Raw genomic sequence first — 16,884 nt, forward strand, 5'->3', positions numbered from 1 at the left:
AATGTTAGGGCACTGGGGAGAGTTATAGCACAAAGAGATTTAGGAGTACAGGTTCATAGCTTCCTGAAAGTGGAGTCATAGGTGGACAAGGTGGTGAAAGAGGTATTTGACATGCTTGGTTTCATCAGTCAAAACACTGAATACAGGAGTTGGGATGTCTTGGTGAAGTTGTACAAGACATGAGTGAGGTCACACTTGGAATACTGTGTACAGTTCTGGTCACCCTTTTGTGGAAAGGATATTATTAAACTAGAAAGAGTGCAGCAAAGATTTACTAGGATGCTACCAGGATTTGATGGTTTGAGTTAGAAGGAGAGGCTGGATTGACTGGGACTTTTTCCCCTGGGTGTTGGAGAATTGGGGGTGATCTTACAGAGGACTATAGAATAATGAGGGGAACAGATAAAGTCAACATATTTTTCCAGAGGTAGGGGCGTCTAAAACTAGTGGGCACAGGTTTAAGGTGAAAGGGGAGAGATATAAAAGGGTCCAGAGGGATATATTTTTCACTCAGAATGTGGTGAGTCTCTGGAATGAGCTGTCAGTAGAAGAGGAAGATACAATATTTTGTCTTTTAAAAAGCATTTAGATAGTTACATGGGCAAGATGGGTATAGAGGAATATGGGCCAAATGTGGGCAATTAGAACTAGTTTAGTGGTAAAAACTTGGCAGAATGGACATTTTAGGCTGAAGTGCCTGTTTTCATGCTGTAAACCTCTATGACTCTAACCTGGGTAGGCGCTCATGCTCAATCTAAACAACAAAATTGTGAAAATTTGAAATTAGGCTGGAGATTTGTCTGACGAAGGATAATCCTGAGTCAAAATGTTAGCTTTGTTCTTTCTCTACACGTTTTCAAGCATTTTCTGTTTTTAGTTTAGATTTCAGCATCCAAAGTAATTTACTTTTACATTATGGAAGATTTGTAGAGCTTGCACTGGAGAGAGAATTGTCAGACAAAAAAATTCACTGTGAAAGAGAGTTGTGGGGTTTAACTTTGCCAGATTGAGAAAGAAAAGGAAATTAAGCAAATTCTTAGGAGCTAAGAATCACTTTGGAATGAATCATAGATCCTTACAGTGCAGAAGGAGGCCAATCGGCCCATCATGCCTGCACTGACAACAATCCCAATCAGGCCCTATTCCTGTAACCCTATGTAGTTACCCTGTTAATCCCCCTGACACTAAGGGCAATTTAGCATGGCCAATCAACCGAACCTGCACATCTCTGAACTGTGGAAGGAAACCGGAGTATCCGGAGGAAACCCACGGAGACAGGGGGAGAGTGTGCAAACTCCACAGACAGTGACCTGAGGCCAGAATTGAACCCACGTCCCTGGAGCTGTTAAGTAGCACTGCTAAGCAGTCTGCCACTATGCTGCCCCAGTCTCTGAACATAAGAAATAGGAGCAGGAGTAGGCCATCTAGCCCTTCGAGCCTGCCCCGCCATTCAATAAGATCATGGCTGATCTGTCGTGTCTCAGTTCCACATTCCCGCCCTCTCCCCATAACCCTTAATCCCCTTGCCTATCAAAAACCTATCAACCCGCGTCTTAAATATATTGAGCGAGGCAGCCTCCACCACTTCAACGGGCAGAGAATTCCAGAGATTCGCCACCCTTTGAGTGAAGAAGTTCCTCCTCAACTCCGTTCTAAACCGCCCCCCCTTTATCTTGAGGCTGTGTCCCCTAGTCCTACTGTCCTTTCTGAGTGGGAAGAGCCTCTCCACCTCTATCCTATCCATCCCATTCATCATCTTATATGTCTCAATGAGATCTCCCCTCATTCTTCTAAACTCTAACGAGTACAAGCCTAGTTTATTCAGCCTCTCCTCATAGTTCAACCCCCTCAACTCCGGTATCAGCCTAGTAAACCTCCTCTGCACTCCCTCCAAGGCCAAAATATCCTTGCATAAGTGCGGCGACCAAAACTGCACACAGTACTCCAGCTGCAGCCTCACCAGTGCCCTATACAGCTGCAGTAAGACCTCCCTACTTTTATATTCAATCCCCCTCGCTATGAAGGCCAGCATCCCATTCGCCTTCCTGACCACCTGCTGCACCTGCAGGCTGGGTTTTTGCGACTCATGCACAAGGACCCCGAGGTCCCTCTGCACCGTCGCATGCTGCAGTTTTTTGCCATGTAAGTAATAGTCCTTCCTACCATTATTCCTACTAAAGTGGACAACCTCACATTTGCCAACATTAAATTCCATTTGCCAGTTCCTGGCCCATTCACCCAGCCTATCTAGATCCTTCTGCAGACTCTCCACACCCTCCGCACAATTTGCCGTTCCACCAATCTTGGTGTCATCAGCAAATTTTGACACCATACACTCGGTTCCCTCCTCCAGATCATCTATATAAATGGTAAATAGCTGAGGCCCCAGCACCGACCCCTGGGGCACTCCACTAGTCACCAACCGCCAATCCGAATAGCACCCATTGACCCCCACTCTCTGCATCCTATTTGACAGCCAATCCTCTACCCACGCTAACACCCTACCCCCAACTCCATGCCCCTTGACCTTCTGTAATAACCTCTTGTGAAGCACCTTGTCAAATGCCTTCTGAAAATCAAGAAACATAAAATAATGAAAATAATGCTTCAATCAGTTCTTTTAGTCTGTTACAGTAAGAGCCTGGCCATGTTATCATTTCAGCTGTCAACAAGAAACTTGATTTTTTTTTAAAGAAATTGATTTTCATGGGAATTGTAATAGGAGGAAGAAATATTTCTCAATGCCTGCATCCAGAATCACTTTGATTCTGTTTTCTATTACTGCTCTGCAAATTGTGACACAAAAGCTAAATTAGTCATTCCAATTGCAAACTGTTTGGCTGACACTGCTAATAGATTTGGTGAAGTTAACATTCCTATAATGTGCATGGATCTTCAGACTAATGAGCAATGACAACCGATGTCTAATTACTTTACAATTCTAAATACTTTACTATAGATGATGAATAATTTCAAAATTTAAGTTTATGAAATGTCATAAGGCAAAATCTTCAAATATTTTCAAGTTCACTGAATATGGCATTCAGTGATCCAATTAAATGTCGCAGTTAGTATATCATATATTTTACAGCTATTTACATTGACGTTACTTAAGGATCCCACTCTTGTTGAAACAATATATAAACACAATTTAATCTGAATAGAGTTGATAAGCTAATCTTCAAATGTGAAAACACAAGTCAAGACAACCGTCAAAATGCACACTGGAACCTTGACTTTATAAACAGAGCAGGGTACAAAAGCAGGATGGCATACCTTATAAATCAACCGGAGTCATGTGTCTAGTTCTGGGCACTACACTTTAAGAAGGGTGTTAAGAGAAAACTTATTCCGATGATACCAGACTAACAAAAAAAAATAATCTCAGCCCAGCTTCAGTGGCAGAGATAATAAAATCCAAGGTCTTTTTGGACCTCCATTAGGTAGTGGAAGTAGATTCAAAAACAAGTATCAGAAGACAATTGGATAAATACTTGAAGGGGAATTTTTTTTAAAAAAAAACAGGTCTATGGGGAACAGCAGGGTTAATGGGATAAATTGAATGGCTCTTTCAAAGAGCCAGCACAGGAACTATGTCCCAAAAGACCTCCTTCTATGTCATTTGATAATGTGATTTTAAATTTGCTATGGTATAATGCAATTGTAATGTATACACACATGTAATGATGTAGTATGTACATTGTGGTGCTATGTTACAATATCCAAAGCTAATTTAATTGGAAGACTCCTCCAAACTCATTTCCCCAAACGGAGTCCTACCCAGCCCACAGGCCAAATTTGATTTTTGTTCTGTACCGTTCTTGGAGTCTTGTATTTGTTTCATGGTTTCTTCTCGCTCTGCTTGTTCAGTGGCTGTGATTACCCGAAAGGAACCTTCCCTGGTGAATGTGGTCCGGTTGGCATCAAATGTGGCAGTAACACCACACTCCTTCTCACGCTTCTGCTTCCTCTCCAAACATGCCGCAAAAGCACAGCCCACAGCATGGCTTAACCGTTCACCCTGAAAAATAATGCAATATTGTTAACATGCTCGAGCATGAGGAAATTTATTTTCCACACAACATTACACATCAACCACAAAAAACACACTCAGCATTACCCATCATAAGGCTAACTGTCTTGCTTCTACTATCACCTTGGTACAGATAGGGTAAACACAACTTTCTGGCAACACTGAGGCAGTTCAGTCATAAAGAACAGCCAGATTCCATGTTCAAACCCCAGGAACTATAGACCCATATTCCCAAAATAAACACCTTCCAGATGAGAAGGATGAAATTTGACAAGAAAACTAAGGGAGGAGCCAGAGATTTTTGTCAATATTATGTTTTGATAACACACCAGAACGTGTATTTATTCACACAGCTAATGGGAGGGCAAAAAGCAGACATTAATTTTTAATTTTAAGTGGGCGGGAAAATGTCAAAAATGCTTTTACATGCATCATTTCACTGAAATTAATTTACCAAACTTGTCAACTCTTTCGGTTGGGGAATCTTATGGATTTGCATTTGCTAATGAAAATTTCAGTGCAGGTGACAGAGTATAAACATTACAAATTAGTTTGGTAACAGCAGAAAACATTTAAGTTTGACGTTGTAGGTCAAAGTAGAAAATTACACGATGCCTATTCTTGGAAACAGGCTAGCATTTCATCTGCTATTGTTTTATGGCTTTTGAAGAGCTCACTGAAGATCCAGCATAATCAAAGGTGTCCCACGCACCTCAAACATTCTCTCTTTCACCTTCTTCCATTGAGAAAAAGATACAAAAGTCTGCGATCATGTACCAAACAACTCAAAAGCAGCTTCGTCCCTGCTGCCATTAGGCTTTTGAATGGGCTTAGCTTATGTTTCTCTACATCTTAGTTATGACAGTAACTATACATTCTGCACTCTCTCCTTTGTTTCTCCCCTATGTACTCTATGAATGGTATGGTTTGTCTATACAGTGTGCAAGAAACAATGCGTTCCACTGTATCCCCATACATGTGACAATAATAAATCTAAATCAATTTATGCTTTTGAGATGCTCATATCTGGAACTTTATCTTCCAGAATTGGTATTGCTAAGCACTGTTGTATGCTTGAGAAATCAGAAAGCAATCAAAATGGAAATAACTGGAGGTTTTTGATGGTAAATATTCATCATGGAGTTCGGTTACGAGTGGTGTGCCTCAGGGATCTGTTTTGGGGCCACTGCTGTTTGTAATTTTTATTAATGATCTGGATGAGGGTATAGTTGGGTGGATTAGTAAATTTGCTGATGACACCAAAGTCGGAGGTGTGGTAGATAGTGAGGAAGGGTGTCATAGTTTGCAGGAAGACTTAGACAGGTTGCAGAGCTGGGCCGAGAGGTGGCGGATGGAGTTTAATGCGGAGAAGTGTGAGGTAATTCACTTTGGTAGGAATAACAGATGTGTCGAGTATAGGGCTAACGGGAGGACTTTGAATAGTGTGGATGAGCAGAGGGATCTAGGTGTATGTGTACATAGATCCCTGAAAGTTGGGAATCAAGTAGATAAGGTTGTTAAGAAGGCATACGGTGTCTTGGCGTTTATTGGTAGGGGGATTGAATTTAGGAGTTGCAGCGTTATGTTGCAACTGTACACAACTCTGGTGCGGCCGCACTTGGAGTACTGTGTGCAGTTCTGGTCCCCACATTACAGGAAGGATGTGGAGGCTTTGGAGAGGGTGCAGAGGAGGTTTACCAGGATGTTGCCTGGTATGGAGGGGAGGTCCTATGAGGAGAGGCTGAGGGATTTGGGGTTGTTTTCGCTGGAAAGAAGGCGGCTAAGAGGGGATCTTATTGAAACATATAAGATGATTAGAGGTTTAGATAGGGTGGATAGTGATAGCCTTTTTCCTCTGATGGAGAAATCTAGCACGAGGGGGCATGGCTTTAAATTAAGGGGGGGTAGTTATAGGACGGATGTCAGGGGTAGGTTCTTTACCCAGAGGGTGGTGAGGGATTGGAATGCCCTGCCTGCTGCAGTTGTAAATGCGCCTAGTTTGGAGGCGTTTAAGAGATCTGTGGATAGGTTTATGGACGAAAAGGGATTGGTTTAGGTTAGCGGATCATTGTTTTGTAACTGGTCGGCGCAACATCGTGGGCCGAAGGGCCTGTTCTGCGCTGTAATGTTCTATGTTCTATGTTTTAAATATAAACCTTATAACCTAATATCACATACCAAAGTAATTTTTCCTTGGAGACACAGGCTGTAATATAATTCATTACCACGGGAGGTAGTTGATGACAAAACACTGAATGCATTCAAGAGGCAGCTAGATATGGCACTTGGGACGAATGGGATCTAAGGTTATGGGGAAAAAGCAGGTTTAGGCTATTGAATTGGACAATCAGCCATGATCATAATGATCAAGCGGAGGAGGCTCGAAGGAAAAAATGGCCTCCTCCTATCTTCTACCTTTCTGTGTTTCTATACCATTCGCCTGCACCTTGGGTAATACAAAATCTTATTGAGTTGCAACAATATTTCTATCTCAGTAAATTATTTTACCTCAGATTAAGATGAAGCCTTTCATTCATGAAAGGATTTCCTTTCATTCAGAAAAAAAATTAAGAATATTGAAGATTCATAGAATCATAGAAACCTTACAGTGCAGAAAGAGGCCATCTGCCCCATTGAGTCTGCACCAACCACAATCCCAACCAGGCCCTACACCCCACATATTTACCGCTAATCCCTCTAACCGATGCATCTCAGGACGCTAAGGGACAATTTTAGCATGGCCAATCAACCTAACCCACACATCTTTGGATTGCACAAGCATTTATGAACAAATACAAAGCATTACATGTTACACTTTAAGAATCCAGACATTTCACTTTCAATTTTAATACGGTATTTTTAAAATTCGCAAAATATCATATCAAAGAAAGTTAGCACAATAATCTGCTTTGCAAGGATATCAGAATGTCATCCAAAGCTTTGCTGGATAAGCATGTACGTGCTGCAATACAAAACAATATATGACCAGAAGACAGCAGGTTCTATTTCTGGTCCGCGCTCAGTCATGGCAGCACATGGGAGGCCATAAGGTAAAACTCTCACTTCTGTCTGAGGTGAAAAGTGCACTTAACATCAGATTGAACAAGATCAATCAAGAACGAATCCTTGGTTGTAACATCCTCTAACTCTGACTGATCAAGTTCACACAGTGGATGAAATTCTAGAAGTCTACAAGTGTTTTGTACAAATGTACACAGGAATGAGTCAGCACAATCACGAGAAAACTGATAATAAAAACGGCCAGATACAAAAATAATCCATGTAGAATGGAAGCCAATACTTCTTTAATGCCCAAAAATGTTACTTCAGTAGTAATGCATGTCATGTCTCTCAAGTGGTTAGCATGAGATAGGGGATAAGCATCCATCATCTGCTATGCAGCCTACACAGGGGAATCAAGATGACAATTCTATAAACTGCTGCAAAGTGTCATTCCAAAATAGCCAACGGCAACTTCATCTAATTTTAACCGCACTCCGTGGTAAGTGCCAACAGCCATGACTCTGCTCCCTCACTGTGTAGCACTGGTCCTGTGAATGCTGTGTGACCCCACATCTTATCATTATGTCATTGGGCATTGAACTACTTCAATCTTAAAATAAGTTTTATAGTTTCAAGCGGGCCAATTTTGGCAACAGGACAAGTCAATCCTTGTCACCTGACACTCAATCTGTAATACTGTTCACAACATCGTTAAATGCCTCTCTTATGAATCTCAAATATGAGCCTCTGGTGGTAATCTTTGCATCATCAATGGAGACAGGAGAGGTTCCGGAGGATTGCAGATGTTGTTCCTTTATTCAAGAAAGGGAGTAGAGATAGCCCTGGAAATTATAGACCAGTGAGTTTAACCTCAGTGGTTGGCAAGTTGATGGAGAAGATCCTGAGAGGCAGGATTTATTAACATTTGGACAGGTATAATATGATTAAGAATAGTCAGCATGGCTTTGTCAAAGGCAGATCATGCGTTATGAGCCTGATTGAATTTTTTGAAGATGTGACTAAACACATTGATGAAGGAAGAGCAGTAGTTGTAGTATATATGGACTTCAGCTAGGCATTTGATAAAGTGCCCCATGCAAGGCTTATTGAGAAAGTGAGGGGGCATGGGATCCAAGGGGACATTGCTTTGTGGATCCAGAACTGGCTTACCCACAGAAGGCAAAGAGTGGTTATAGATGGGTTATATTCTGCATGGAGGTCGGTCATCAGTGGAGGGCCCCAAGGATCTGTTCTGGGACCCTTACTCTTCGTGATTTTTATGAATGACCTGGATGAAGAAGTGGAGGGATGGGTTAGTAAGTTTGCTGATGACACAAAGGTTGGAGGTGTTGTGGATAGTGTGGAGGGATGTCAAAAGTTGCAGCAAGACATTGATAGGATGCAAGACTGGGCGGTGAAGTGGCAGATGGAGTTCAACCCAGGTAAGTGTGAAGTGGTTCATTTTGGCAGGTCAAATAGGATGGCAGAATATAATATTAACGGTAGGACTCTTGGCAATGTGGAAGATCTGAAGGATCTTGGGGTCCGAGATCGTAGGACGCTCAAAGCAGCTGCTCAGGTTGAAGCTGTGGTTAAGAAGGCATATGGTGTACTGGCCTTCATCAATCAAGGAATTGAATTTAGGAGTCGAGAGATAATGTTGCAGCTATATAGGACCCTGGTCAGACCCCACTTGGGAGTGCTGTGCTCAGTTCTGGTCACCTCATTACTGAAAGGATGTGGAAGCCACAGAAAGGGTGCAGAGGACATTTACAAGGATGTTGCCTGGATTGGGGAGCGTGCCTTATGAGGATAGGTTGAGGGAGCTTGGCCTTTTCTCCTTGGAGAGATGAAGGATGAGGGGTGACCTGATAGAGGTGTATAAGATGTTGAGAGGTATTGATCAAGTGGATAGTCAGAGGCTTTTTCCCAGGGCTGAAATGGTTGCCACAAGAGGTTACAGGTTTAAGGTTCTGGGGAGTAGGTATAGAGGAGATATCAGGGGTAAGTTTTTCACTCAGAGTGGTGGGTGCGTGGAATGGGCTGCTGGTAACGGTGGGGGCGGGGGGGAGGCAGATTCGATAGGGTCTTTTAAGAGACTTCTGGATGAGTAATTGGAACTTAATAAGATAGAGGGTTATGGGTAAGCATAGTAATCTCTAAGGTAGGGACACGTTCGGCACAACTTTGTGGGCTGAAGGGCCTGTATTGTGCTGTAGTTTCTCTTTTTTTTTCCTAAATATAGTATGACTTTAGTTTTGTGACCCACTCCCCAGACTTGTACTGAATTTGAATTTTGGCCTTAGCAACACTAAGGGAACCTTACCGAATCTCTTATAGCCAGGAAGCAGTGACAAATCCAACGCCGGGTTGTACCATCTCGACAAATGTATGAGAAGGCCTTGTCAAAATTTCGGTCAGGGGCACAGAAGGATACTTTCTCTATGGTTTGATCAACAATAAGATCCTGTAAATAACAAAGAAAATGCAAGAGAAATTAAGAAATTAATACTTCTGCAATATGCTATAAATAAAATCCAACTACTTTACAACAATCTCAAGGTTGGGCCACCCTCAAACTATTTTAATAGAATAACCTATTTTCTTCCTCAGTATTACACTAGATGGCAGTCTTTCACGTATAAATATTGTTCACTACAAGATTTATATAGCATTTCATTTCAAAAAGCTACAGCTTTCTCAGTGTTTACACACATATTTAAACATTGTGAATCTTAAAATCTTAATTTTGTTTGCAAACGTGGACCTTATCTGATTAATGTTTTATTTAAAATTGATCCAATGTTTCAGTCAAAAATGATACTCAGTATTACTGAATTTGCATTATTCTTCCACAAGTCAGTCAATATCCCTTTTCCTCACTATTTAAGTGCCAATATTAGATTCTTTTCTAACTGGTGAACCAATTACACAACATGAAACTCTTGTGTCATTTTAATTTTCACAATCGTCCACTAAAAAGAAATTTTACTTAATTTTTTTTACATGCTCACTCCACTCAAATTTTCTTTTACCATACAGCCTCAACAGCCCTCTTATACACACACACACATACTCAAAAAATGAAGTTTGTAAAAAAAAAATTAAGAGTTTAGGAAAAAGTAATGCAAGATGCTAAACCATTATAGATTTACCATTCCCAACTTCCAGCCTGACTTCCTGCTCCCACACCTGGTCTGACATACCCTACTGTGCCTTATGAACATTGTAGACCTTGGGCACACCTTTCCTGATGCATCACTGCCGATGTGCAAATAAAAGCTAAACAACTGTTGCCCCAAACCTTCATCACAGCACGTGCTTGAGAAACTTGACTAAATAGCAACAGCTTCACTGTTGTGCTACAGGTCAGATGCAACAGTCAAGTAACCCAAGAACAACTCCCAGGAACCACCACATTGACAGTACTCCCACACGCCGCCAAAGCAACTCTAAGTCTTTTACATGACAACACAATCTGATCTCAAACCAATCTAATGATATCTCCTTTCATAGGCTCTGCTGAATTCACTCACATTAACCTGTTGCTGTCACTGACACTTCTTCAGAGTTCTCCTTTCTTTCATCAATTCCAAATATTCTGCGATTTACATGTCGATCCCTCTTCCTGCTCCAGCACCACCATACTTCACATCATTTTTCCTAAACTCTTAAAAGATTCAATTTCTGCTATTAAGGTGCAAATACATCAACTGAATATGTATAGAGCTTGCTAGCATAAAATTAAATGAACTGATTAAAAAAAAACTTGCATTTATGTAGCACTTTTCATGACTATCAGACGTATCAAAGAAGTAAAGTTAAAGTTTATTTATTAGTCACATGTAAGGCTTACATTAACACTGCAATGAACTTACTGTGAAATTCCCCTCGTCGACACTGTCCATTGTTTGGGTCAATGCACCCAGTCAGCACATCTTTCAAAATGTGGGAGGAAACCGGAGCACCCAGAGGACACCCACACAGACACGAGGAGAATGTGCAAACTCTACACAGACAGTGACCTAAGCTGGGAATCGAATTCGGGTCCCTGGTGCTGTGAAGCAGCAGTGTTAACCACTGTGCTACCATGTTGCCCCAAAATATCTGCTCTAGGTGAGGTTCGAACTCTCAACGTCAGTATAGCCTGCTCGCTGCATGCTGTATAAATGTTTTTTTAAATTCATTTGTGAGACATGGGCCTTGCTGGCTGGCCAGCATCTATTGCCCATCCCTAGTTGCCCTTGAGAAGAGGTGGTGAGCTGCCTTCTTGAATCGCTGCAGTCCATGTTCTGTGGGTTGACCCACAATGTTGTTAGGGAGTGAATTCCAGGATTTTGACCCAGCGACAGCGAAGGGATGGTGGTATATTTACAAGTCAGGATGGTGATTGGTTTGGACGGGAACTCGCAGGTGATGATGTTCCCATTTATCTGCTGCCTTTGTCCTTCTAGATGGAAGTGGTCGTGGATTTGGAAGGTGCTGTCTAAGGATCTTTGGTGAATTGCTGCAGTGCATCTTGTAGATCTGCTGCTACTGAGCATTGGTGGTGGAGGGATTGAATGCTTGTAAATGTGGTGCCAATCAAGCAAGCTACTTTGTCCTGGATAGTGTCAAGTACCATGTGCTAACTGACTGCGCCACTAGAACACTGTTTATTTAGTCTGAGTAATTTAGAAGTGTAATGTACAAAATGCAACGGCCAATTTGCGCATAGCAAGCTCTCACAAAGAGCAGTTTCTCTTTTGGTTTCAGATTCCAGCATCCAAAGTAATTTGCTTTTATTAAGAGCAGTGCAATCATGACCAGATAATTGTTTTTGTGATGTTGGTTGAGGGATAAATATTGGTCAAGCTATCAAGGGTAACAGCCATACTCTTTCTCAAAATAGTGACATGGGATCTTTAACATCCACCTGAGAGAGCAGATCATGTCTTGGTTTAACACATTTAGAGTAACTGAAGGAATTACAGAAGGTTAATTATACTAAGTAATGAGGGTTACAAGTTATATACTTCAATACTTGAAAATAAATTTATCAGAACAAAACAAAAATAATAATGAGACTATAAAACTATGTTGTTTACTATTTACAATTTATATTTTGTCAACAGCCACTTCACAGGGATCAAGCCTTAAGAACTGTTGTTTTGCAAATATCTGGGGAAATTTGCAGAAGGTTCTGAAAGTACACCTGTACTCATTGTTCACAGAAAGCATCAAAGAGACTTGGTGGTGAGGGGGAGATGATTTATTTATTCAATTTTCTATTAACTGCAACCCGTTTAAATAAAGCCAAAAAGCCATTGTTTAAATCAATGTCTGTGTTGCCACTCAGAATAAACATTGATGAACTAATTAACACATTTGAATCTGGAATTCTCTCAAAACATGGCTGAAGTTATGTCAAAAGCAGAAATCGATCGATTTTTATTGGGGATCTTATGAAGCATTACAGAACCAGCTTGAGCAGAAGAGGTAAGATGAGCCACAGGCTAACTGAATGGTTGACCAAGTTTTAGGGGCTGAATGGTTTATTCCTGGTTCTGTGTTCCACTTTCACTCCTGCAAGCAGCTGTGTCTCAGTGATAATATTCTCACTTCTGCAACAGAAGTTATGAATTCAGGCTCCCCCCGATACTTGAGCACACAGTCTAGTGTGGTACTGGATTAGTCCAGTAAGGCTTCCAGTTTCAGAGATATAGACTTTATTTGTTCTCTCAGTTGGACGTGACAGGCCCCACAGCATTATTTCGAAGAGGGGCTGGAGTGTTTCCCCAGTGTCCTGGTCAATTTTTAACACAAACAATATTACAAAAAAAAATGCTCTGATCATTATTTCTTTGCTGTTTGGTTATGGAAGGCACTGTCTAAAGTCCTAAAAGATTCTATCAGGGTTGTAGCTCCTGAGATGTGAAAAATGGTAATGCAAATATTACACATATATCAGCTAGTATGCACGCACAGCAGTTTGTATAAATGCTGCAGTTTTTCTTAAACCTCTGTTATTCAAATATGCAAAGCTGAGAAAAATCCCAAATGGGTTTTCTGTCCAGGTCAATAATTAGGAAGGGACAGATGAAAAGGACGTGACTCATTTTACCCCATTGTATAAACTGGGCATTGCCAAGCACAGGGAGGAGAAACTGAATTGTCAACAATAAAAATCCAATGGAACTCTGTAATGTGGACATGGCAACACACACTGTTGTGCTAACAAACACTGTGCTAAAGACAGATAGGCAATCAAGACTGACACGCCATCTCCTATTTGAATGCCTGATGTTTCAGTTCGAATTTGTTTCAAGTCAACTTGTTGTACTGTTTAACAACTCCGGAGGGCACCAGACAGCCAGTCTGCTGGAACAGTCAACAAATCCTGCAGACTAAGGTTATCAAGCAAAATGGTAATGCCTGACTGCACACTGATCAATATGGAAAGATATTAAATGTAGCTCATGTTCAGTCACCTATAAATAGCATTGTATATAGCCACCATAGATGTCTGGGTAGCTTCCTCTGACTGAAGGAGAATTCATTCTCTGAATCAAATTTAATCGAGCTACTATATTTATAACATATTTTATTACAGTTCTATTTTAGTTATTGTTTAAAACAGCATGTCATTTGGCTTCTGCAGAAGAACAGGATTTATAACCTTATGCTGTCAATGATAATTCATCACATACTTCCTGTTCTAAGGTTTCGTATCCGTCTTATAATATTAAATTATTTATAAAGAATGAGCAGATGATCAATAGATAAGACATCATGGCTAGAATTTTCCTGCCGTTCACACCCTGCCACCGCTGCAAGCAAGGAAATTATGGCCCATTCCTTTGAGAAATGGACTTTGGCTTCTAGATGAGTCACTAAGATGAAGGCCATCTAATCAGCTGCCTTTGTTGTGTCCCCAGTTTCCACAAGTCCACTTGGTGAAACCTCCTCTAATGCTACCCACCTGCTCTAGCTCTGAACTCATATCTTTTCGACTTTCTCTCCCATCTCATGCTCGCTCTCAGCTCATCCAGTTCATAAAATCCACCTTCTCCTTCAATCTAATTTTCACTAAACTACTGGACACCAAGCTTCCCCTCGGTCCTGATATTCATTAATATTGTTAATGATCCTTTCTTTTCGGGCGCCATACCTCTCTAAAATCTGCCACATTCGCCCGTCTCGTCAAAATAAAAAATTCACTCCAGCATCCTCGACCTCCCTTTCTTCTCCAAGATTGCTAAATGCATTGTTTCCTTCTAAATCGATTCCCATATTCTCCACATCTCCATGTTGGAATTTCTCCTATCAGCTTTCTGCCCTGTCACAATGCCAAAACAACTGTTAGCAAAGAAATAAATGAAATCCTATGCGATAACGACAAAAGTAAACTTTCCTTCTTCGTCATTTTCTGCAGCCTCTGACAAGGTTGACCACACACCATCCTCTCCAAGATCGTTCTGCTGTCATCCAGCTGGGTGGGACTATCGTCACATGCATCCATTCTTAGCTATCTAAACACAGTATTATTTGCAATGGCCTTCTTCCTACTCCTGCAGCCAAAAGCATATCAATAGTTTTCACATGTACGCTGACAACACCTCGCTCTATCTCACTACCATCTCTCTCAACTCCTCCGTGTTACTGAATTATCAGACTGTTTATTCAATATCCAGTACTGGATGAGCAAAAATTTCTTCCAAATAAATACCAGAAAGACTGAAGCCAGTGGTTTTTTTCAAAGTTTATTAATCACAAGTAAGGCTTATATAGACACTGCAATGACATTACTTTGAAATTCCCCTAGTCACTACATTCCAATGCCCATTCGGATCAATGCACCACCTCACTTTTCAGACTGTTGGAGGAAACCGGAGCACCCAGAGGAAACCAACGGAGAACGTGCAAACTCTGCGCTCAAGCCAGGAATCAAACCTGGGTCTGTGGAATGTTGAGGCAGCAGTGCGAACCTCTGTGTCACCATGCCGCCCCCCAGTGTTTCTGATCCTTGGTCCAAAATTATTTCCCTCGCCACTGACTCAATCCTTCTCCCTGGACTAAGTTGATTAGATTAAGTCTATACATAACCTTAGTGTCACACTTGACCCTGAGATAACCTTATGGACTTATATGCATCCCAGGATACTGAAGGAGGTCGCCATGGAAATAGTGGATGCATTTGTTCATCTTCCAAAATGCTATATACTCTGAAACATTCCTGGCAGACTGGAAGATGAAAATCTAACCCCGCTATTTAAAAAAGGAGAGCCGATAAAAGGGAATTACTGGGGAATTAGTAGGGATAATGTTAGAATCTATCATAAAGGATGTAATAAGATACTTAGAAAACATCAACAGGATTAGGCAATGTCAACGTAGATTTATGAAAGGGAAATGGTGTTTGACTCACTTACTGGAGATTTCTGAGAAGGTAACTTGTAAAACAGACATGGGTGACCCAGTTAACATGGTATATTTGGATTTTCAGAAAGTTCTTGATAAAGTCCCACCTAAAGGGCCAATCACAGAATCCCTACAATGCAGAACAAGGCCATTCGACCCATTGAGCCTGTGCCAACAACAATCCCACCCAGGCCCTATCCCCATAACCCCTCATACTTACCTTGCTAATTCCCTGGACACTAAGGGACAATTTACCATGGCCAATCAACTAAACCTGCACATCTTTGGACTGTGGGAGGAAACTGGAGCACTAGGAGTAAACCCACGCAGATACGGGGAGAATGTGCAAACTCCACACAGTTACCCAAGGCCAGGTGAATTGAACCCAGGTCCCCTGGCGCTATGAAGCAGCAGTGCAAAATTAAAGCACATGGGAATGGGATAATATATCAGCATGGATTGAGAATTGGTTAGCAGATAGGAAAAAAGGTAGCAGACAAAAGGCGGAGAATTATAGGCCGGTTAGTTTAACGTCTGTCGTTGGAAAAATGCTATAATCCATCATCAAAGAAGAATTGGCGAGGCACCTAGAAAAGAATGGTTTGATCGAGCAGACGCAGCACGGATTCGTTAAGGGGAAGTTGCATTTGACAAATTTATTGGATTTCTGTGAGGATGTAACTAGTGCGGTAGACAGAGGGGAACTCGTGGATGTGGTGTTTTTAGATTTCCAAAAGGCGTTTGATAAGATGCCTCACAAAAGGCTGCTACAGAAGGTTAGGGTGCACGGAGTTGGGGGTAAGGTGTTAGCATGGATAGAGGATTGGCTGTCTAATAGGAAGCAGAGAGTTGGTATCAATGGGTGCTATTCTGGTTGGCGGTTGGTGATTAGTGGAGTGCTGCAGGAATCGGTGCTGGGGCCTCAACTGTTTACCATTTATATAGATGATCTGGAGGAGGGGGCTGAGTGTAGGGTGACAAAATTTGCTGATGACACAAAGATGAGTGGAAAAGCAAATTGCGTGGAGGGTGTGGAAAGTCTGCAGAGAGATCTGGATAGGCTGAGCACGTGGGCGAGGACCTGGCAGATGGAGTACAACGTTAGCAAGTGTGAGGTTATCCACTTTGGCAGAAATAATAGTAGGAGGGATTATTATTTGAAAGGTAAAAAGCTGCAGCATGCTACGGTGCAGAGGGACCTGGGGATCCTTGTGCACGAATCGCAAAAACTCAGTCTGTAGGTGCAGCAGGTGATCAAGAAGGCAAATGGAATGTTGGCCTTCATAGCGAGGGGGATAGAATATAAAAGTAGGGAGGTCTTGCTGCAACTGTACAGGATACTGGTGAGGCCGCAGCTGGAGTACTGTGTGCAGTTTTGGTCGCCACACTTGCGCAAGGATATATTGGCCTTGGAGGGAGTGCAGAGGAGGTTCACTAGGCTGACGGCG

The 16,884-nt window shown here is 41.7% G+C and overlaps 1 protein-coding gene across 9 annotated transcripts in view; it reads right to left on the minus strand.

The window, feature by feature from the left end:
* numb (NUMB endocytic adaptor protein) overlaps window positions 1–16,884 on the minus strand; it is a 208,858-nt gene that overhangs the window by 21,269 nt on the left and 170,705 nt on the right. For all 9 annotated transcript variants that reach the window (XM_080202929.1, XM_080202927.1, XM_080202935.1 and 6 more), the window contains 2 exons: window positions 9,363–9,503; window positions 3,817–4,021 (listed from right to left, as the gene is read on the minus strand). In XM_080202929.1, the coding sequence (XP_080059055.1) occupies window positions 3,817–4,021; window positions 9,363–9,503 (346 nt within the window). The remainder of the gene's footprint in view (window positions 1–3,816; window positions 4,022–9,362; window positions 9,504–16,884) is intronic.

This window comes from Carcharhinus amblyrhynchos, chromosome 14 (genome assembly GCF_965287045.1).
Source record: "Carcharhinus amblyrhynchos chromosome 14, sCarAmb.v2.hapA, whole genome shotgun sequence".
NCBI classification, from domain to species: Eukaryota; Metazoa; Chordata; class Chondrichthyes; order Carcharhiniformes; family Carcharhinidae; genus Carcharhinus; species Carcharhinus amblyrhynchos.